Below are 23,157 nucleotides of genomic sequence, written 5' to 3'. Positions count from 1 at the left end.
TGTCCTTAAAATATACAAAAGCCACAGGAAAATACTTCATTTTCCATTAAACCATAATTGTTCAAATCACAGCATTTTTGTTTCTCCACCTGCATCCTGAGCACCTATGCCACATTTGAGAACAGAGCATGGAGACTCTTAGGTAGCCCAGCTCACATGAGTTTTTGCTGAATCCTGAGAAAAACTGTAGGAGATGCCAGGTCCTGCAGTCTTCTGCTTCCAGGAATCCTGTGATGTCCTTATGGAATACTAAACTCTGAGGCAAAATTCTCTTCTGAGCTTTTTAAAAAACTGTTGACATTTTTGAGCTACATGAAATTTTATAGATCTGTTCCATGATTGAACAGCTTTTATAAATTTTGGAATCTCTGGTGGTGGTTAAGATCTTTATGGAATGCAAATAAGCACAAATCTAGAATGATGGTTAAAGCTAAGCTTAAATGCATGGGGATCTTCTTAAAGGCTAACACAAAATTTTCTGGAGAATTAAGGATCTGTGCCAACTTGTAGTTGACCTTATCTCAAATATCACTCTACTGGTATTTCCTGTCTGAAATATTTCACTTCACTGTCATCTGGGCTATAACCTGGACCTATCACTACTATTTTTCTTGGCTGCAGTAAGTAAGAATATACTAAACTCTGACTTACTTAACCTAATCAAATAAGGGTTTCATACTTCAGTTACCTTGCTCTTCAACCTCACAAACGACAGGAAAGTAGAGATGATTTTAATCAAAGAGTACCTGTCTGCAAGATGTATATAAATACAGAAATATGTGGATGCTTGTAAGGAGAATAGGCAAAATACACAGAAAATGACAATAGATTGCTGGTTTTATTAAGGCCTTTGAAACTAAAATTGCCAAACTAATCATCAGTACAGAGGTATTGCTGCTACTTAATGATAATATGGACATACCTGTAAATAAAATGTTCCCTTAGGTTGAGCATATAGCATTAAAAAGCTATAATCCAAATTCTGTTTAGTTCTCCACCTAAATATAAGCAGCAAATTCTGATCAAGATTTTGAGGGGGTTGCAAGACTTATTTCTATAGCAAGAGAACTTCTAATGCTCTGTATTTTTTGTCCCTACAATAAAATTGTAAGGTTGTACATTCTGACCCATTGTTAAGTGCAAAAGCATTCATCTACAGTCAGTGCAAACATTTTTAAATAATTTCATTTTCCTACAAAAGTTAACATTAAATTAACAAAAAAATTTGAACTCTGTCAATGGAACTTGAAACAAAATGTCTAATAAGTTATTCATGTCAAATGACTTAAAAGATTCTACTCATTATTTATGAAGAGTAGAAATACATATGGATTATTTAAAGATTAAAAAGTAAATGGTTTTACATATGAACAGCACAAAAGCAGGTTGATAACCATAATTTTCAGGTTTAAATATAAACACATATTTTGTACAGTCTTTCATTTTAGCAGAGGATGACAATGATGTTTTATAATCAACACTGAAAGACTACAGCATAATTTAGTAGTATTTCATTAACGTAAAAGTATAACTGATCCAAATCTAATAACATCTAAAACTAAATTTTAAGTAGGTAAACTTGTTTATGGTCTATGGTATGAACACATAAGGTTTATTTATAAAGCCAATATACATACACATATATATGTAAATATACTAGCTGATTTCCTCCAGCCTAAACTCTTAGTGCAACTCTCTTGCTGCATTGTTGCAATGGCTTCTGATAAATTAGTTATTGTTGATGAAGAAAATTACTTTCCTCCAATAAATCATTTTTTTTAGGTTATAATCTCTATCTTACAGAATTTGGGGCATGTGAGTGAATGAAATCACCATTAAGGGTGTAGTAACAGTAGGTAAAAACTCAATGATCACCAAAAGTTAGGTCATTCATATCCGTAGTTAGCTAGAGGGCCACACAGACTTTCCTCTGAGTGTTCACAGAGACTCTCCCTCATCAGTTACATTAAAGATTTTTCTGTTTTTTCCTTTATGACAGCTCATATAGCCTATTACTTGTTGGCATTATCCATCTGGTTTAAAACCTGTTGGATGCCTAGAGTCAAGACCTAAAGGAGATGCCTTGACTCTCACCCTGAAGTTGATGTGCAGTTTAGCTTTTCTCAAGATCCCCTTGTAAATTTTTTTTACAAGTACATTATGAGGTCCTTTAGCTCTGAAACACAAAAAAATTATCAGTTCAAACAATGTTGACTTTTTCTGAATTTTCCATTTTACACTCTTAGCAAAAGTTCTTAGGTTTTATATAGCAGTCTTACCTTACTCGGTCCTCAGAATCTCCAAGTGTTTTCTTCAGGTTGGAAAGATCTGGGTAATAGGAAGCAGGAGGAGAAATAACCTCTAGAACTCCAGACTGGACTTCTCTGGGGAAGCTGGGAAGAGAATACTAGTGAGACCCCATTCCTCAAAAAGACTTCTAAGGGCAACCACAGACAGCAGCTCCCCAAAGTTAAGTCTGCTCCTCCAGAAGTGGAATTCACAACTCTATCAAAGAAATTGACTGCAAATTTGGAACCAAGAAGGGGTCTTTAACAACTATCAGAACAGACAGGTCAGGAACTCATCCAAGTCTCAGAAAACACTGGCGAGAAGTGTGTCTCAGAAATCCTGCCCCTCCCACATCTGTAGATGTTTACTAACAATACAGAGATAGTTGCCAAAATGCAGCAGCAATTCACAACCAAACCCACTACCTAGAACAACTCACAACTCTTCCCCCTTGCATGAGAGCTCCCAGTTTCCTTACCATTGCTCCAACTCTAATTCTACTTTCTAAGCAAAATTATACTGTCCCATAGCAGAAGTTTAAAATTGAGAGTTCGGGTCTAGTCTCTGCTCCAAGAATTAAATTTTCCATTTAAAGAGACATTAAAAAAATGTATAAACTACTTTGGGAGCCAAACCTGGAAGTCAAATCTCCCCTTTCCTCCAAAAACCACGAAACAACCAATCAAAAAATCTAAACAAAAAAAATCAACCAAACAAAAACAAAACAAAAGACGACAGGTCTCAGGTACATAAATTGCATCATTTTAAAACCCCAACACAAAACAGGTAGAACAGAGGTTTCAAAACTGAGTTTCCCATTTCCTATGATTAATAGACAAAAGATAACACTAAAAATTAAACATATTAGAGAACCAGCATTATGGGAAAAAATATCAATCTTACTGTGTAACCCTGACAAAGCAAATACTCCACAGTAATTTTTTCAAAAGCCATAATGCAGTAATATCTGAGTATTTAAATGACTGTAGGTATTGTACCTTGGCAGTGCCAAGAAGGCATGCCCCTTCCCCTTGTTCTTTTCCCCTTTTACTCCCCAGATGAGCTAAACCCTCTGAAGGCAGGAAATTATAAATATTACTTAGTTAGCAGCCTCAGTATGAGGAGACTTTTGGGGGAAACCCACACACAAAACACAGTCTGGGAAACCCTTGGGTTAAGGAGGATGTGCAGAAACCCTCAAATGAGGAAGAAAAGGTCAGCTCCTCCAGGGATCTTGTGCAAGAAAGATAAGAGGAAGCAGAACTGCAGTGGGAACCAAGCTTCCATTTGATAACTCTGAGGTTGATTTGGCAGGGAAAGACTACCCATGTCATGTTGCCCATCATGTAGTAGCATTTAACATTATAAATGTAATCCCATTGCTGTCCCAAGTCCATTGCCTTCCTGAAAAATAGTTAAAAAAGGAAACAAAGAGGCTTGGGAAAACATGGATGTGTTGTGGCACTAGGGAACCTAGTTTAGTGGTGGCAGTGCTGGGCTAATGGTTGAACTCCATTGATCTTACAGGTCTTTTCCAACCTAAGGAATTCTGTGATTCTATGACAAATGCCAGATAACACTGCAGGGCTGTATAGTCAGTGCAGACCTTGTACACACAACCTCAGGTGCATAAAATGCATCATTAATTTCGTGGGGAAAAGACTTAGGTTTGAGTAAATATTTATCAGAGATTTAAGCTGAGACCTTGACTGGTTAGTTAAAGCCTATTTATCAAATAAGAAATGAAAAATAAATTTGATATACACATTTCTGTTCTCAATTTCACAGTGTGTTATGGCATACATATTGAGAATGCACCTTTCAGTGTTGAAGTGTTCTACTTTATGGAGCTTTCCATAAAAGCTTCAAATATGTTCACACTGATGGTTGAGTGTTATGTTCTGTAGGACTTACCTGGTTTTAACACTTTCTGCAACACTCTTAACATACTCTGTATCCACCTAAAAAAAAAGAAGGGAGGGTTTCATTAAAAGACACCCATTTTTGTATTAAATAACACTTTGTATGGAACATTTATATGCAAACACTTAACTTTTTTTCCTTCCAAACAAATGCGGTACGTTACAGCAGCATTTCTATTAAAGAACAGTATGGGCTTTGCAAGCCAACCAAACTTTCAATGTAGCTCACTTTTGCTTTCAACTATCTCCAGCTGCCATTTCTGGTACTTTCCTTTTTCACTGTTTTTGCAGAAGACCAGGCTATTTTCTGGCCAAAATTCTGTTCAGCTATGCCAATAAAGCACAGCCATATAATTATCAGTATAAAGACCTGGTTTGGGTTAATAATCCAAAAATCACAAAAGAGGCCTAAGGCTTATGAGAAAAATCACCTAAGCAAAATATTATAAAGCCAGCAATACTTAAAATTTTTATTTAATTTCTTCCTAATATAACAAACTTACAGCTCTTTGTTTGGAAATTTTGAGGACATTCATTACTGTTGTTTTATAAAAGTAACAATGTTAGCATGCCAAACATATCTGTTAACTACATTAAGAGTGCAAAGTTTTATTTCTGAAGCAATACAGTAACTTCTTCTGAAGCAATACAGTAACTCTGAGGAGTTCAGATTTTTCTTTAAATAAACAAATTGTTGAATATATAATTGTTACCAATTATATATTAAATTTGTGATAAGTAAACAAAAAAAAGTGAGATAAAGAACTGTGGTAAGGAAAAAAATACCCAGAACTTAAAACTTACTCTTAGTCAATAAGTTACTCAAGCTTAACCCATGATGTAAACATTTACCTTGATCTTTTAAAACATTGTGGGAAAAAGGAAGGTGTGGATTCATTATCAGTGAACACACCTGCCCTCTTCTCATAATACAACATTCTTATCACCTCTCAGATCAGCATGGTTATCTGCTGCAATTTACTGCATGGCTGGAAAAATGGAAGCTTTGAGAACATGACTTTTGAGTTGGGAGAAAAGGGACAGTAGGTCTTACAACAGCAGTTTAATCCTAAATTGGCTGATATGGACTTTTACTACAACCACAGCTTCTGTTTGCTCAAAGTGTCACATTAGGACTCTCCACAGTGGGAGACTATTCAAAAGTCAACCCTTAAAAACTCACAGAAGTTTGAAGTCCTTTAAAGTCCTGTAATAATAAATTTATCTGAATGGCAGGCAAAGTTCATCACTACCAGGTAGTGATTTCACTTCATTGTGAAATACCAACTGCAAAGTAAGTTCAGCTCCTAAAAACTATGCTGAAGAGGAACTACAGCCAATAAAATTGGTCCTCTGTATTCATCATTGTGTTCTAAACAGAAAAGTGGAAGTCATGGCCAAAATCAAAAGTGAACAATACTGTTTGACACTTTTACCTGCAAAAGTGATGACTAAATAATAAAAAAATAGCAAACTCTAACTGTTAATGTATACATGCATGAATTTAATGATGTCTATGGAAGGACATAGAAATATGAAGAATAAATACAAAGTCTGAAAAACTACACAGTCATTTTACCTGCTAGAAGTTATTACTGGCTATTTTTTTTCCTGATGTAATCAAGGTATTTTTGAGTGAGAAAAAAAAGCATTTATCCTTAATATCTTGACCTTGAGCACTGTTTACTTCCCCAAACATGTTCAAGGCTCCGAAGAGTTTTCTTTTGCATGGCAAATGCCAAAACACAGGCAGAAGGCTCCATTATGTCAAGATACTTTGCAAGATATGTGTTACCAAACCAGCAGATAAATAATTTGAACATTTGTTAGACTAAGTTTACTTTCTTCAGGTTTCTATGGCACTTTTCTGTGGAGAACTTCCATTTCATTCTGGAAGCAGAAAACCTTACTTTCAGAGACAAATAATGATTTCATATGGTTTTGATGGAAAATCTGATCCAAGGACTGTGTTGGTAAATATAATATGACTTTTTACCCTTTGATTATCTTCACTACAGATTTTTTTTCCCAGATATGAACACTGAGGCACTAACTACTCACCATCTCCTCCAGCCCTGAAGAAATCCTCCCAAAGGCCAAGCTAACAGTATTTTGCACTACTACATTTAGACATAAATCTCTGTATTTTCTATCAGCATCCTGCACCTTTCCATGCAAACCTACCTCTGCTATAAAGATGATTATTATGCAGTCCTTCTTTTGCTCTTCAGATAGTTGGTACAGTAGGGAATGCAATGTATCAATCAGGTAATTTTGCTTTTCCCTTTTCACTGTAGGAATACCCATCACCAGGGAGACTGCAAAGAGAAAATGTCTCACGCCATGTAACTTTAAGGGAAACTGAAATCACATTTTCATTTTGATTTGATGTGACCATGAAAGTTGGCAACAGTTAATATTTCCTTAGTGCTGTGACAGCATTTGCTCTACTACCTGGAAGGAGAGATACCTCCAGCTATGTTCAGTTTAGAGACACCTGTGTCTGTGTTATAAACACCAGAATTACTTAAATCAGCACCCAAACATAGCTCACTAAACCTGTGGAATCTTAGTCCTTGCAAGTGATTTCTATTCACCAAAATCCCAGAGGGCTGGTGAGGAAGCAACAGTTTGAAATAGAGCAGTAGGTGCAATTAGTGACTTCTTCTGACTTTAACTTCTCTGCCAGTGTCAGCTCAAAAACCAAAGTGCCCATGTTCCTTTCCAGCACATATCCCATTAAACCATTGGGGTTTGTTTCATTTTACACACTGAAGGTCAACCTGTACTTATTAAACTGCGGTCTTGCTATTGTGGTTTTCCTGCACAAATAAAAGAAGGTTAAATGTATTCTTTTATTAGTGACACTGACCTATGGGCACTCCATTGAGAACTCCAACACTAGATCACATTGCTACAACTACACCTACTAATAAGTAGTCTGTAGAAAGTTTTCCATTGTCATGAGCATGGCCCAGGGTTTGGGGATTTTTTAGTTAAATCAGAAACACTGCCAACATTTCTTCATATAAAATCACCCTAGAGGAAAATAAAAATTTCAACAAAATACAAAACTCAGCAAATTGGTTGACTTCTTTACTTACTATTTTTGCATGGTCCTTCTACCTATCACATGATAGTTCAGATGATGCATTTAAATTTTGTATTATAGTTCACTGTAATTCATTATGATTTCTACAGGTGCCAGCTGATTTCTCATGTGGATGAAAAAGCTACATTGAAGATATATTAATAGCCTTTAAATGATCACATCACGTTTCCCTTTGCTTTTCACATTGGCAAACTGAATGCATTGTAAAATCGCCCTGGCTTCCTCGTCCATACTAATTTTGTGGGGGAAAAATGTCAGCTACTGCATCTTAGCCATATGAATATATGATTGTAAAAAAAATAGTCTTACTTTGCAATTAAGATTATTTTATTGCTATTTCAAAAGTTTTTCAGAATACTTTGAGATAAAGACTTGAAATGGGGTAGGACATTTTAAAAGTACTTCTGCTATTGCCATTAAAATTCATTCAGCTTGGCAACATTAGAAAGTTAAGGCAGAAAATCCATTCCAAACTTTTGAGTATGCTTCATTGCTAGAAATTAATAAAAAATACAAACATATAGCAAATAGAAGCCAAACTTTATTTCCTACCTCCAGTTCTCTGTTGCCCAAAAATAACATTTGGGAAAATTGCATCTTCATATTCTTGAAGGTGAGGGAGATAGTAGTAAATATTTGTAAGAGTCATGGGGAGTTTTCTGGGGAGGTTTAACTCTTTCCACTTTAAATCACCTTAAAGACACAACAAACACAGAGATCCACATAAAATAAAAAGCAAGCAGAGAAGCCTATTTCTTCACCTGTTTTGCTCAACTGAACACTGGCAGATTACCACACACAAGGTTTTTTCAATTAGAACTATTCCTCAGAAATGATATGTCACGTATATTACATTATATTAAATTGAGAATTTCCCAGTACAACTCCTTCCCACGAAGGTGGAGGTGCAGAGCTCCAAGCTTAAACATCCTGGGATACCATCTGATTTCCCTATGCCTGCACACTTGCAGGATTGAGTCATCTTAAAACACAGTAAGTAATTATTTTAAAGGCAGCAGTAAAATAACTGTTTGGTTTTTGGTTTTTTTTTTTTTTACATGGTTGGCAAACAATTTTTTAAATTAAAAGAAACACAGATTCTGATTAATAACCTTCTAAACTATTTCATAAACTTAAATGCTTTCCCCAAAAAGTAACACAAGGTAGTTTTCACAGCCCAAGCAAAAGTTCTCAGTTTATAAAAAGTCCTATGGTAAAAAGAATGACCACATACAGGCCTTTAAAAACTATTCAAGAAACAAAAGACTATAGCAGTTAAGAGAAAAGTAGGGATTTTATTTTTCTTTACTACTTTAAAATAAAGATGCAAGCAACAGAACATTTATTGACTGGGACGGAAAGTTACTTTTCCCAAAAAATGCATCTAAAATAACTCCCCAAATTTACCACCCTTCAAAGTTATGTACAAATATCACAAAAACCATAATCAACTTTATTCACTTAGCTTAGAATAAGAAAGACAGATGCTTACTGAACGGGAAATAATTTAAGATTTTCAACTTTCAAAAGATACTCCCACTGGAAATTTGGTCTAAAAAGAGATTTCCTACCCAAAGAAAATACTTAAAAAAAACCCCCAAGCAACCATATAGATCTGCCCAGACATCTGTGTATGAGAAAGAGACCCACAAGTCCTTCCACACTGTTAAGCCATTAAAAATACTGGAATTTTGCTGCATAGAAACCACCGTCACTACTTTTAAAGGACTTTGTTTCTTTATTTGGAAGTAGTACCTATCAAATATTGGGCAAGAGAGTTTAGTTCCACTGACTACAATAAACCTTTCAATTTTGGTTGTATAATAAAACATGGCTGGAATGGGAAGCAGAAGGGTAAGTAAAAATAAAAGGAAAATTATTCAGCAATTTTAAGAAATTTCTGCCTTAAATCTTGTGAACTGACAGACTGAATACTTTCTGAAATTTAGCTGGCTCCAATAAGAACCAAAAGGAGGGGGAAAGGGAACTTGCACTCTCCTTTACCGCTCTTTTATGCATTAGGCAGTAACTCTTTGCCCACAATAAGTGGGGTTACTGGGGGCTGACAATGTGACTCTATTCTAAAGCTCCTAATGCCACCACCCTGCCAATGCTCAGCCCTTTGTTTATACACTTCTGAACAGTCCCAATCAATTAATATCAGATAAACAGACAAAAACTGCCAGGAGAGAACAGGAGAAAAACCAACTCTGACTATACAAAGAAATGCACCTTGTTCTTTCTTTCCTGTAACAGTCCTCGCTAATTCCCCATTTTAGTCTGATTATCAACCTGCTGTAATGAATGAAAATAAGGATTGTTAAATGGCAGTTTTCAGTCACACCCAGACCCTTTCTGAAGCTGGGGTATACTGTGAAATGCCTCCAGCACAGAGATGCCTCTTCTAGTTTCCCTTCTCTCTCCAGGGAAAAAGCTCTGCCAGTCTCAACAGGGAGAAAAACAGATCCTGCACAACTACATAATTTATTTTAGGTTACAAAATCAAACTGTCACTCTATTGCATGTAACTACAATGTGCAGACAGAGATGTACAACAGTCTGTAAGGTGAGGTAACTAAAAAGTTCAATTAACAATGGAAAGAAACCAGATCACTATACTTTACATGTTGGTGTCCTAAAAAAACCAAACCAAACCAAAAAAAAAAAAAAAAAAAACCAAACCAAAAAAAACCCCAACAAAACAAAAAACAGAGAAAACCCCTACACACCTGTGTGATTTTTTGTCATGTTCATTCTCCTTGCAACTATATGTTTAATTTCATCTAGGGCACTGCTCAGTTCGTGTGATCTTTTTTTATTTTCCTTGTCAGCATACAACAGTCGTTGCTGAAGTTCCAGCAAGTGGTGTTGGTACATATCCAAATCATTTCCTGCAATAAGAACAGAATTTATTTTCTAAAAGGTGATTTATGATGGAATGAAGTTATAGAATAGGAGATGGTTCAGGAGAAGAAGTAGTCTGGAAGAGTATTAAGAAGGGAGAGTTTAGGGAACACAGCTAGTTAAAGTAAATTGAAGACAAAACCAAGAATACGAAATCCATAATAAGGAAAAAGACTGTGAAAGACTGTGAGTTGCAGGGGAATGTGCTACATTCTTCACCAAATAACAAATAGTGATGACCCTTTTTACACTGAAAATATACTTATGCAATGGCTTGTTTGTGTTTCAAACACTATTAAGAATAAAACAGAGATATTAAAAGCATTCAGTCTTTATCTAGGAGTTACAAGATGTCTGGAGTACATTAAGAACTATTAATAAAGACGGTTAATATAAAGCAATTCTTCAATAACATCACCCCTTTGCAACAGAGTAAAGTAAGTAGAAGAGGACTTCTGCCTCTGTAAAATGTTTTATAATGCTGCTTCTTTTATTGGTTTCGTTGTGGTTTAGTTGGCTGGATTTGGATTTTCTTCTAGTTTTCTTCTAGTAAACTTCTTCTAGTTCTTCTAGTTAAATGTTGTTACTCAGATAATATATTACCCCACTCTATTTGTGGGCTATGCTAAGTTTTATCTGTGGCAGGTTTCATTTTCTAGGACCCACCATTGTCTCTCTGGAATAGTGAATTCCCAGGGATTCTAACCTGTAAAAGACACTACAGGCAAAATGCAGATGTAGCACAAATTTGTGAGGATTTGCAGAGATGTTTCAAACGGGAATTAGTTTGCATTTTGGATAAACAGGGGGGGTTTATTTGCATTAAACACAAGTCCTTAATTTAATCAATAAATGTGTAATTGGAAGACTGAAGTTTAAAACATCAAGGAAGAAAGTGGTTAGAAAAAAAAAAGTAAACATGTGATGTGTATTATCATTATTTACCTCATCAAAATTTTAAAGGATGTTTAATAAAATCCCATAAAATGAATGCTTCCTAAATTTTTTGACACTCTTAAAATATTTTGACTTCCAAGAAAGGCACTCATATCTATGAGTATGTTATACTATGGAGCTATGAACATAAATTTAGCATTGCTGAAGGGAGGGGAAATCTGGATTTTTTCAGCTTCATGCAACAAGACACTTCTATTTGATTGAAGTAGGCTTCCCTGAGAAAATTTGAGAATAAATTTTTAAAAAAACAAAAAAAAAAAAAGGGAGGTCAAAACACATGAAGTATCACTTTAAAAATATAAAATTGATAAAATATATTAAAATAGATGTCAAATTAAAAATCTGTCACGAGGCATCAGGCTTCAGAGCTATTACCCCAAACAAGCTAAATTTTTTGACATACCTAAGAAGATCCCTTTCATCAGCTACTATGTATGAATACATTTTCTTGTTTATGCTTTTCCTTTGTAGCTGTATTTCCAATGCCATATTCCAACCTTTAGGGTTTTTTTCCTTTAGAACGTATATGAATAAAATGAAAACAAAAGGTTTAAGCTGATTTAGGTGACTGACAGATAATCATCACACCCTTTTCATAGCAAGAAAGTGATTCCAGATAGAACATCAATACACATGAACATGGTGGAGATTTACCTTGCAATTCCTAGACAAATTCAGAAGTATAAGCTAGAGATACAGTAATGGATGTGAGTTTCTCTTTAAATTCCAATTTATAGAAGGAATTAGTAAAGAAATGGCAGATGAATTATAACATGATATAATTCGTAATTCTCTCAGCTCTGCAGTGTCAGTATGACTCAAAATGACCAAGGTCACCCCTGGGCTGACATTTTGGCAAGCACCAAGTAATGGCAGTTGTATTTGCTTACTTACAGGTGAGCCTACCAAAATGTCACAGGTGCCTCTTGGAAACAAAATGTCAGCACTCAACTATCATTGAATGCACCCAAAGAAGTTGGCATTTGTAATCAGCCTTATCTATTCCTTCAGGCCAGAAGAGGGAATCTACATTTTTAAGTCTTTCAGAATTGAACCCTCTGTTCAGACAGCAGAACATGATTCTTAGTAATCACTTATCTCATTTGTTTTTGATGGCTCAGGAAGCAAGGGTTTGACAAAAGGAACATAATATTCACTCACCCTTGGTGAAGAATGAATTTATTATAAAAATATATAGTTTAAAATAGAACATTAAATGTTCTAAATTTTACTAGAGCACATGTAAATAACATTAACTAGTATTAAACCTTTGGCAAAAAAAGTGTGTTTAGAAAGCATTATGAAGGTAAAAAACCCTAAATATTTCAACAGTCGCTGAGTTTAAATGGACTTGATGTGTGCGGGCGTGTGTGTGTGTGTGTGTGGAAAATGTTCTTTCAGCATCTAATGATCCACAGAGAACTAAAACAGCTGCTTGCAATAGACTACTTATAAAGACACAGGGCATTTTTACAAATACTTTCTGACAAGGAGGGTCAGGGAGATGAAGCTTTGGGTACATCATGAAACACTCTCTGTGCCCAGCAACAACCTGACCTGACTTGGCAGTGCCTTGTCTAACAATGGTTCCATCAGCAGCAAGGAGCCTCAGAATAAAACCAGAAAAGAGCACGATGGGACCTATGGCAAAACTACAAAAAGCAAATGAAGGTAAAGAAGGCCCTGCAGAGACACCCCAACAAATCAGAGCTGGGTAATCACCAGCTGTAAGAAGTTCAACAAGTGAAGGGCCAGATTCTGCACCTGGGATGGGGCAGCCCTGGGTGTACAGACAGACTGGGGAATGAGAGGCTGGAGAGCAGCGCTGTACAAAGGGCCCTGGAGGTCCTGGTCGATGGAAAGTTGGATCCGAGTCAGTGCCCTGGCAGCCAGGAGGGCAACTGTGTCCTGGGGGGCATCAGGCACAGCATCACCAGCTGGGCAAGGGAGGGGATTGTCCTGCTCTGCTCTGCTCTGCTCTGGGGCGGCCTCACCTCCGGTGCTGGGGGCAGTTTGGGGTGCCACAGTATAAAAAAGACATGGAGCCATTAGACAGTGCCCAAAGGAGGGGTCTGAAGGGAAAACCCTATGACGAGCAGTTCAGCCGACTTGGTCTGTTCAGCCTGAGAAGAGACCTCATTGTAGTCCTTGTGAGGAGAAGTGGAGGGGCAGGCACTGCTCTCTTCTCTGTGGTGACTGGTGACATGACCCAAGGAAATGGCATGAAGCTGTGTCAGGGAAGGTTTAGGTTGGATATCAGGAAAAGGTTCTTCATGCAAAGGGTGGTTGGGCACTGGGAACTGCACCGGGAACAGGCTCCCCAGTGCAGTGGTCACATCACCAAGCCTCACAGAGTTCAATAAGCCATTGAACAACACTCTTGGGCACATGGTGTGACTATGTACAAGGCCAGGATTTGGATTCAATTATCCTTGTGTGTCCCTTTCATCTAAGCACATTCTGGGATGTTATGTAAAGGCTTCTTCTCCCTTTGGTGAGCTGAAGATGAATCACTCTGATGGGCTTAGTGTAGTTCACTGAATTTCCCTTCTAAGAAAAGTCAATGGGGTACACTAGCTACAAGCCATGGGAGCAAAAAAAGACCCAGCCATCTCCCAGGCATAGTGATGGTCCTCAAAAGCTTTTGCAGTGAATTTCAGCTCTACTGTAGCTTTCCTCTGACTGTTAACTACACATTGGCATATATACCTTTGGATACTGTAATTCTAAGACAGCAAATTTTTAAATAGTTTTAAATGCTCTCTTGTGTTATCTCCTAATATACACATTTTATATACATAAAACTTTCTGCACAGATTGAAACTGTTTAGAAACAATACCAATCTCTAAAGCAAATACTCATTCTCAAAGCCAGCTGATTATTTCTCTGAGCTCCATACATATATGCTTCCTGTATGATCATAAATGCTTCCAGTCTCATTAACAATTTCTGGCAATACCTAAGTGCTGTGGAACAATTCATCACTGTCTCCTCCTAGCAGTCAAACAGAAAAGAAACAAGGAGAATTTGGAGTGGCAGAAAGGAGGGAAGAAAACACTTCAAAGTCTAGCAGTGAATCTTGTTCCTCTTTCTTGATTACACGCTAAATTGCTTATCATACCTAAACACTGTTTCTTTTAGAAACTGAAGTTTGGCTAATGGCCTCCTTAAAAGAAAACTATATAAGCACACTAACTGCAAAAGATTTTTTCACACTCTGTGCTTGGAACCACTGCTCACTGTTCAGGTTAATGAGGCATATTAAACCACTGAGGCATGCATTGAACTAATAATTGGCAGTTTATTATCTCTCCATAACTGATCTGAGATACCTTTCTGAATCTCGTTACATGCCTGGCATGCTCAGGTTTTGTGCTCTCTAAGTAAGGAAGGGAAAAAAAATTCCCCAAACAATGCCTCTATCTCAGGTCAGAACAGTGAGTTCTTAGGCAAACACTTAAATTCAACAATGTGCATTACCTTTAACTATTTTGTTTAGAGTCTTACAGCACAGTATTTTTTGTCTCTTCCAAAATGTTAGAGATATCTACTTGCCTTTGACAGTGTCCATGTCAGGAGCTACAATGCAGTAGAGGGACTTTGCATTAACCCCGGGACATCAAAGAAAAGCACTGTGCCAGCAACTTGGAAGCAGAGGAGATAGGGTTCCTCTATTCCCATACAGAGTACACTGGGAAGAGAATCACAATACTTTCAATATTAAAACAAACACATGCCTTCCAGAGTTAAAGGCAGACCAAAGTTAATAACTGGATTTTAGAAACTCACAACATTTTCTAGTAGACTCGGTCTTGAGTTTGGCACAGGATACGTTTTACTGAACAATTTACATACTGTATCTAACTGAAAATAAATAAGTAAATTTGTTTCAAAGAAAATACAACTTAAGCTCTAACAATATTTTCCTCAATGTTGGCAAACAATCCTCATTTTAGATTCAAGTCTTTTTCTATATTAGAATGTAGTGAAAAGTGATCTTAAAACATTCAGTCAGAACATCACCATGTAGAAAGGCAATATTATTAAAATAAGTGAAAAATATAGAAATTGAATGGATATTGTATGGTGTTTGGCCATAATTGGTATACTTTGGTTTTAAGGTAGTACTCATTCACTTAAAGCAATTGCTATTGCTTTGTTCTGGTTGGTATTTTAAATATTTTTAAAATATTTTACTTCTCTTCCTGAGGTAGCAACAACTACTAAATTATTCACACATTTAGTTAAATGCCTAGCCACCAACTAAGGTATTTCTTGACAAAACTCTGTTCCTCAAGACCCAGTGTACAACACTAGGAAAGCATGAAGGTCATATGATTACACTTGTCTAAGGTTATGATGAGACACTATACAGCAAACAAAGAGAGGTCTGAGATGCTCCCTTATGCCTTTCTCTATAAAACTCAACAATAACTGGCCTGCTTTTGTACCACAAGATTTATGGCTAAATTCATCTACTCTTTAGGCACAGTCCTTCCTGAAGTAACAATAAGAAGCAGCAGAATCTTCATTTAGTAAATTACACAGGCTGAAGCCAGTAAAACTACACAGTTTCTAAGTCTTTTTTCCTAAGTACTTTTCTACTAATTTTCTAAGTCTTGGATATGAATTTTGATATGAAATTTTGGATCAGTAAATACTAAGCTTTAAGTGGACCATTCGAGGTTGCTGTATGTTGGAGGGTTTTTCAATGCCAAAATGCAGAACTGCACAAAGAAACTGAGTAAGCAATTGATAGACTGAAAAACTTCCCTTATCACACTGCATGGCAGCCACATCCCAACTGCATGTTGAGGCAAAACCTGAATGTGCAAACCTTTGTTTGCTCTCAGTGTTACTGGAAGGAAATGTACACATGAAGGGAAGATGTAGCCTACCAGTCAAACTGGGACAGCTGGAAAAGGTGGTGGTTAAACACAGCCTAGCAGTCCTAGAGAAGACAGGAAGATTGGCTTCTGCATGTTGAGAAATCTGGATAAGCTGTGTTGGCTGAAGTGAGAGCAGCGTACTTCCTTATAAAATCTGTCAATTTGACACTATTTAACTGAACCTTTGAGCCAGAGTATGCCAGCTGGGACTGGATAGGAAACCTGCAAAGAACTCCACCACAAATGAGAAAATCTCCTCGGGACCTGCACTGGGCTGCACAGCTGAAACAAAGCATAACACCATAGGCAGAAGATGAGAAGATGGAAACACAAGAAATGTGTAATCATGCTGTCTGGACTAGCATGTACATTACTGTATTTCAACTGGGGAAAAAACACTTTCGTCAGAAATACCTCTTTAACCCTTTGCAATGATGAAACTTTCTGCCCCCCCTCCAATTTGTGGAACAAATTCAAAATGCAGATTTTTAAAAAGTAATTGACAATCCTTACATACACATCTATGAATGGAATCATACAAGCAGTTTCTCTCTTGTTCATCCCACCTCAAGGGAATAACTAATGAAATTGAGGTTTCACAGTGTTTGATACAACATGTATATTAACATGCCTAGGTCCTTGTGACATCATATTTCACCATCAATTTCTCCTAATTTCCAGGTAAAGCTTACTTTTCATTTTCTTGGACAAAGAATCCCACAAATTTAGATAAAGAAGGCAGTAACATGTTACAAACCAATTCAAAGAGATTTAATCTTGTTACCCTTGAGAGCAACATGAAGATGCCAAAATAGATTAGCTGATTAATATATCAGATTATATTAATATCTAATAGATTATCTGCCAAAATAGATTATCTGATTAACCTCGTTGCTGTGACATAAAAAAATTTCACTTTTATTCAGTAAAGACCAAAATTTCTTTTTCTTCAGGAATACTGTTTCCTCTGAAGAAACTTTATGTAAGTTCACAATGAGTTTATAATGTGGTTTTGCCTTCTGTTTTTCAGGGGAAACAATTACTGCCTCCTGAGATTTACTTTATTGTTTTTGTATACCTTTGATTTTTTTATGGACTAGTATTTATGTGGAAAACAACAGCTAAAACTGTGAGAAAAATCACTACATATATTGTAAGTTGTATATGATTTCTCAGAACTCCAAAATGAGGAGCATTGTTGTGAGAGCAGAAAATTTTGGTCAGGTGAATTAACAAATGAATTGTGACTCAGTTTCACAAGCAGAAACCTCTGCATCATCCTAACAACAGCCTTTCTTATGCTCAGATACAAACTGTTTGTTTTAGACAGGTTTGGCTTGGAGCCTGGGGAGGGACCAAAAAGCTCACAGCAAAACCATGCAGGCCATGGAACAGGAATTGCTGCAGCAGCCCAGCTGACTGCTCAAAAATAACATCCCCGTGTTCACAAGCACTCCAGTGGATGCTGAAGGAATCGCCACACTACTTCAGACACAGCATTTGTTTTCACTGAAAATCTGATAATTACTTTTATATGCTTAAGTTTTTTCTGTCCCCAAAAATATCAGCATATTTAGAATGAAATCTTTGCTTATATTTATAAAGCGATGGAAAAAGTGACTATAAAAACATCTTCATAACCATAGTTAAAATATACACAATATCTGTTAAAATATCCACAATAACTGAAGTCCAGTGATTGTGGTAGCTTCTAATCTTTTATTTTTAAGTCAGTGAGTGAGTAGCATCTTCCCTCCTATGCCAGTTTGAGTTATGTGTACTTGACTTTAGTCTCACAACTCCAAGTCAATACTCAGGCTGCACATAATAATCAGAAGCAGCACCAAAGAGCCAATTATTTACTACTGTCATTGACAGTAAATACATTTAAACTCAAATCTCCCAAGCTACCTTTATGATAAGGCGTTTAAATGTCACTTTAGCTTAAAGGTGACTTAAGGTACTGATTTTTATTTGCACAGAATTTGGGACAGCACCAATATCTGATTTAAACTTATAATATTCAAGTGCTGAAAGGCTCTGAGACTGCAGACAAACTGAAGAATATTTTACATATATTTATATTATAGAATTACTTAAGACCTGGTGCCCTGTCCTAGCTTTACAAAGCTCATTTATTATCCCAAAATCACTGCTTTCCAAGAAACAATTAACTAGACAGAAACCTGAGGGAATACTACAGACTATTGCTGCTTATTGTGATAGACTGTAGCTAAAAAATCAAGACCAGCCTAAACATTTCAATGGGCAGAGCAGAGAAGTTAACAAAAGTTAGGGGATATTTAACAAATGTATGGAAGAAAATGAGCCAGAAAACGTTTGACAAATGAGGGAAAGAGACGGGAGGGAGTTGACAAGCTGTGACAGTACTCACAGTACCTGGTGGGCTAAGTGGAAAGGGCATTAGAAAAGAAAATAGACATCGTAATTTGAGAGGCACCAAAGTGAAAATTTCTGTAGTGCTCTAAGCATGACAATGGATAGCACGTTCAGCAGTGCAGAAGAAGAAAACCAGAGGTTTAACAACATCTAAAGAGATATCTGCCTGTTTTCAGAGCAAAATATTTATTTAAATATTTATTTTAAACCATTTTCTTAAACAAATACCCTGTGACCACAACCGAGCATTAGTGGGTTTGCTCCCGATGCTTCTCTCTCTGTAGAAAAAGGTGTTTGTTATTGTTACCTATGGCTGCTGTTCTTAAGGTTTTCTGGATGGGTAGAAGGCTTGTCTTCTAACACCCCTTGGGAGCAAAGACTATATTTTCAGTAAAATAAATATAATACAAAATCATTCAGTACTGCTACTTTCTCCTTTAGTTACACCTATTAACTATTTTTTTATTTACACATTTCTGAGATTTACTAAGCTTAAGACAGTCTAAAGACTGCATATTCACAGATGCAATGAATGCAAAAACTAGGTGCAAATAATAGTTATTAGGCAAATTATACCATCTGAGAGGAATTAGTTACTCAGTTTACTGTGGAGGAGAAGGCAACTGTGGAAAGAGAAGTTAAGAAAACACAAACACACCACATATATGTTATCCCCCTTGCCCAAAACAAACAAACAAAACACAAACAAATAAAATCCCAAAGCAAAACAGCCCAGTATGGAATGTCATCAGAGCGATGTCAAAAAGCAAGTGAAATGAAAATGTAATGTCAGTAATGAGGAACCTCAAAACATGAACCACAAGACAACACAATGTTAACTGCAGATTGGACAAACATTTTCATTCTGACATCTCTTGCATCTCAGTCTCCCAAGATTTTTCCTCATTTCTCCTTCCTCACTCCTAGCAGGAGTGCCACTGCAGGAAACATAAAATGTTATACAGTAAACAACCATATAGTTGACCTAAAAGGCATTGCCTTGACTCTATTCAATGTGCCATTGTGGGGCCAAGATCTCTACCACCACTTTTGTTACAGGAAAAATTAATACAAACAAATTATCTGCTAGCTGGAGTTGTGTTCATCCCAGAAATTACTAAGTGGTTTATTCTAATTCTTCTGCACCTATAAAACCAAACCTATTATAAAGGTGTACGTAGGAAGCATTCCAAGATCCACTCTCTTTCCCTCACCCCAAACCAACCCCCCCCTCAGCCATAACAAGCCATGTCTGCAAGCCTCAGAGATACTATTTGGAAAGACCGTCTCATTTCTTTTTGGAAAATACCATCAGTTTTCTCTTTCCTATATTGGCTCAGAGAATCTTAGACATGGCTTTATGTAGGTGGCATGTGGCACCTACATAACCTACTAAAAAGATACTGTACAATTTTAAAGTTTAGAAATAAAATATAAAAATTTGGGTTTTTTTTTCTCTGCATTCCAGTTCTGGAAATATGCACAGGAAAAAAAAAGTGACTGTACATGAGGCACAAATACAATCGCAAGATGGATAATGCTACTTTATCCTCCCTCAACAATAAAATCAAAACCACTTTAAAAGCGACACCCACACCAATCACGTTTAGATTTTTCTTTCCATCTTAATGTAAGATGCTTGTTAGAAAAAGAGCTGAAAAAATAAAAGAGGGAAAAAAAGAGGGGAAAAAAAGAGGGGGGGGGAAAAAAAGAGAGGGGGGGAAAAAAAGAGGGGGGGAAAAAAGAGGGGGGGAAAAAAGAGGGGGGGAAAAAAGAGGGGGGGGGAAAAAAGAGGGGGGGGGAAAAAGAGGGGGGGGGAAAAAAGAGGGGGGGGAAAAAGAGGGGGGGGAAAAAGAGGGGGGGAAAAAAGAGGGGGGGAAAAAAGAGGGGGGGAAAAAAGAGGGGGGGAAAAAAGAGGGGGGGAAAAAAGAGGGGGGGAAAAAAGAGGGGGGGAAAAAAGAGGGGGGGAAAAAAGAGGGGGGGAAAAAAGAGGGGGGGAAAAAAGAGGGGGGGAAAAAAGAGGGGGGGAAAAAAGAGGGGGGGAAAAAAGAGGGGGGGAAAAAAGAGGGGGGGAAAAAAGAGGGGGGGAAAAAAGAGGGGGGGAAAAAAGAGGGGGGGAAAAAAGAGGGGGGGAAAAAAGAGGGGGGGAAAAAAGAGGGGGGGAAAAAAGAGGGGGGGAAAAAAGAGGGGGGGAAAAAAGAGGGGGGGAAAAAAGAGGGGGGGAAAAAAGAGGGGGGGAAAAAAGAGGGGGGGAAAAAAGAGGGGGGGAAAAAAGAGGGGGGGAAAAAAGAGGGGGGGAAAAAAGAGGGGGGGAAAAAAGAGGGGGGGAAAAAAGAGGGGGGGAAAAAAGAGGGGGGGAAAAAAGAGGGGGGGAAAAAAGAGGGGGGGAAAAAAGAGGGGGGGAAAAAAGAGGGGGGGAAAAAAGAGGGGGGGAAAAAAGAGGGGGGGAAAAAAGAGGGGGGGAAAAAAGAGGGGGGGAAAAAAGAGGGGGGGAAAAAAGAGGGGGGGAAAAAAGAGGGGGGGAAAAAAGAGGGGGGGAAAAAAGAGGGGGGGAAAAAAGAGGGGGGGAAAAAAGAGGGGGGGAAAAAAGAGGGGGGGAAAAAAGAGGGGGAAAAAGAGGGGGAAAAAGAGGGGGAAAAAGAGGGGGGAAAAGAGGGGGGAAAAGAGGGGGGAAAAGGGGAAAAAGGGGGGAAAAAGGGGGAAAAAGAGGGGGAAAAGGGGGGAAAAAGGGGGGAAAAGGGGGGAAAAGGGGGGAAAAGGGGGAAAAAGGGGGAAAAAGGGGGAAAAAAGGGAAAAAAGGGAAAAAAGGGGAAAAAAGGGGAAAAAAGGGAAAAAATGGAAAAAAAAGGAAAAAAAAGGGAAAAGAGGGAAAAAAGAGGGAAAAAAGAGGGGGAAAAAAAAAGAGGGGAAATAGAGGGGGAATAGAGGGGAAAAAGAGGGGAAAAGGAGGGGAAAAGGAGGGGAAAAGGAGGGGAAAAGGAGGGGAAAAGGAGGGGAAAAGGAGGGGAAAAGGAGGGGAAAAGGAGGGGAAAAGGAGGGGAAAAGGAGGGGAAAAGGAGGGGAAAAGGAGGGAAAAAGGAGGGAAAAAAGAGGGAAAAAAGAGGGAAAAAAGAGGGAAAAAAGAGGGAAAAAAGAGGGAAAAAAGAGGGAAAAAAGGTTAAGAAGAAACTTTTACTGTTTCTTAAACTCAGGGTTGTATTTTTAATAGGGCAAGTATGGCCCAAAGAGTTTCGCAAGTCTGTGTCAGGGCGCAGTTAATCCACGACCCCGGGAGAAGAGGCGAGACCCGCATGCCCAACCTCACACGCGGCCAAGTTTCGGGGGCACACAGGTTCCTTATTTCCCCAGCACGGGGGTCCGGAGCTCCGGGAGGGGATGGGGTCACCAACCGCGCTCCCCATCGCAACCCCGGCCATGCCGTGCCCGGGCTGGGCGCCGCACGGGGGGACGGAGCCCGGGCACAGAGGGAGGGACGGGGCGGCCGCGGTGCCCCCGGTACCGTCGGGCGCGGCTCCGGGCGAGCACAGCGGAGCGGGAGCCGGCGCCGCGCTGCCCCGACGGCCCGGCCAGAGGGGCACAGCAGGTGCCACCGCGCCCCGCATAGACGGGACGAGACGAGACAAGATGGGACGAGACAAGACGGGACGAGACAAGACGGGATGGGACGGGACGGGTCGCCCCCGCCGCCCACTCTCACCTCGGCTCCCCTGCCACACCGCGTACCACAGCAGGGGGAAGGCGGCGCCGAGGCACAGCGCCGGCAGCACCTGCCCGAGCCGCAGCCGCATCTCCCGCGGGCGCTGCCCGCAAGAGCCCCGCACCGCCGCCGCCGCCGCCTCTGCCCGGGCAACGGCGAGGCGGGCCGGGCGTGTTCCGGCCGCCCCACCCCACCCCCTGCGCGGAGGGCCGGCACACAGCCCGCCGCGCTCATCGCCCGGCAGGGCCGCCCCGCTCGCCCGCCTCGCATCGGCGCTCCCCAGGAACGGGGACCGTCGGGAGGGACGCGCACAGTGCACGGCGACACCCGCTGCTCCTGCCGCCCGCCTTTCCCCCGAGAGACATCAGCCCCGTGAATAAGTGCCCACGGCAATTTCCGCTGTGAAAGCCCTGGCAGAGCATGCCTCAGCTTTCCCAACGCACGGACCCACACCGAAAAACCTCTTCTTGACTGGGGCAAGTATAGACTGTTCACGACAAAAATGTACCGGCACTTGGGCAGGTGCTGTTTAGCCCAAGTCGTAACATTGAAAGGAATGAGATGGATGTGTCTTTACAAACAGGTGCTGTGTATCTGCTTTAGGTGGAGCCAGAGACTTGTAGGTAAGGAAGTATAACGAGAGAGACTCCCAGTTTCAGAAAATGTTACTAATTGACAGGGACTATTGCTCAGCCAAGGTCATGCTTAATTCCTGAACTTCGAGAAAAAAAATAAAGACTTGACAGAACTAGCTAATGCAAGGTGTGGTGCGTGCGTGTGTGTGTGTGTGCATATTAAGGGAGAGGAGTAGTGGGTGAATCGGGAAATCTGTACCTTTCAAGTACCTCAGCCAATGGAGAAAGAAAGAGGGTGATGAGGCTGTGTCCTCCAACAATTTGAGAGACCCCATGGGAAATGCCTCATGGCCTCTCCTTTTGTCCACAAATAAAGTTACAGGACTCCTCTATCTCCTTTTTGTGATGTGA

At 39.1% G+C, this 23,157-nt stretch overlaps 1 protein-coding gene across 1 annotated transcript in view; it reads right to left on the bottom strand.

Annotated features, from left to right (window-relative positions):
• The window catches only part of MGAT4D (MGAT4 family member D), a 35,365-nt gene extending 13,026 nt beyond the window's left edge, over nucleotides 1-22,339 (bottom strand). The window contains exons 1-7 of the mRNA XM_041715986.2: nucleotides 22,172-22,339; nucleotides 10,053-10,214; nucleotides 7,876-8,016; nucleotides 6,396-6,529; nucleotides 4,204-4,250; nucleotides 2,280-2,393; nucleotides 923-998 (exon numbers count right to left, since the gene is read on the bottom strand). Coding sequence (XP_041571920.1) covers nucleotides 923-998; nucleotides 2,280-2,393; nucleotides 4,204-4,250; nucleotides 6,396-6,529; nucleotides 7,876-8,016; nucleotides 10,053-10,214; nucleotides 22,172-22,262 — 765 coding nt within the window. The 5' untranslated portion in view covers nucleotides 22,263-22,339. The remainder of the gene's footprint in view (nucleotides 1-922; nucleotides 999-2,279; nucleotides 2,394-4,203; nucleotides 4,251-6,395; nucleotides 6,530-7,875; nucleotides 8,017-10,052; nucleotides 10,215-22,171) is intronic.
• Nucleotides 22,340-23,157: the final 818 nt, after the last annotated feature.

This window comes from Taeniopygia guttata, chromosome 4, assembly GCF_048771995.1.
Source record: "Taeniopygia guttata chromosome 4, bTaeGut7.mat, whole genome shotgun sequence".
NCBI classification, from domain to species: domain Eukaryota; kingdom Metazoa; phylum Chordata; class Aves; order Passeriformes; family Estrildidae; genus Taeniopygia; species Taeniopygia guttata.
Note: the sequence above shows the minus strand (reverse complement) of the source record. Positions and strands in the feature narration are given on the sequence as shown.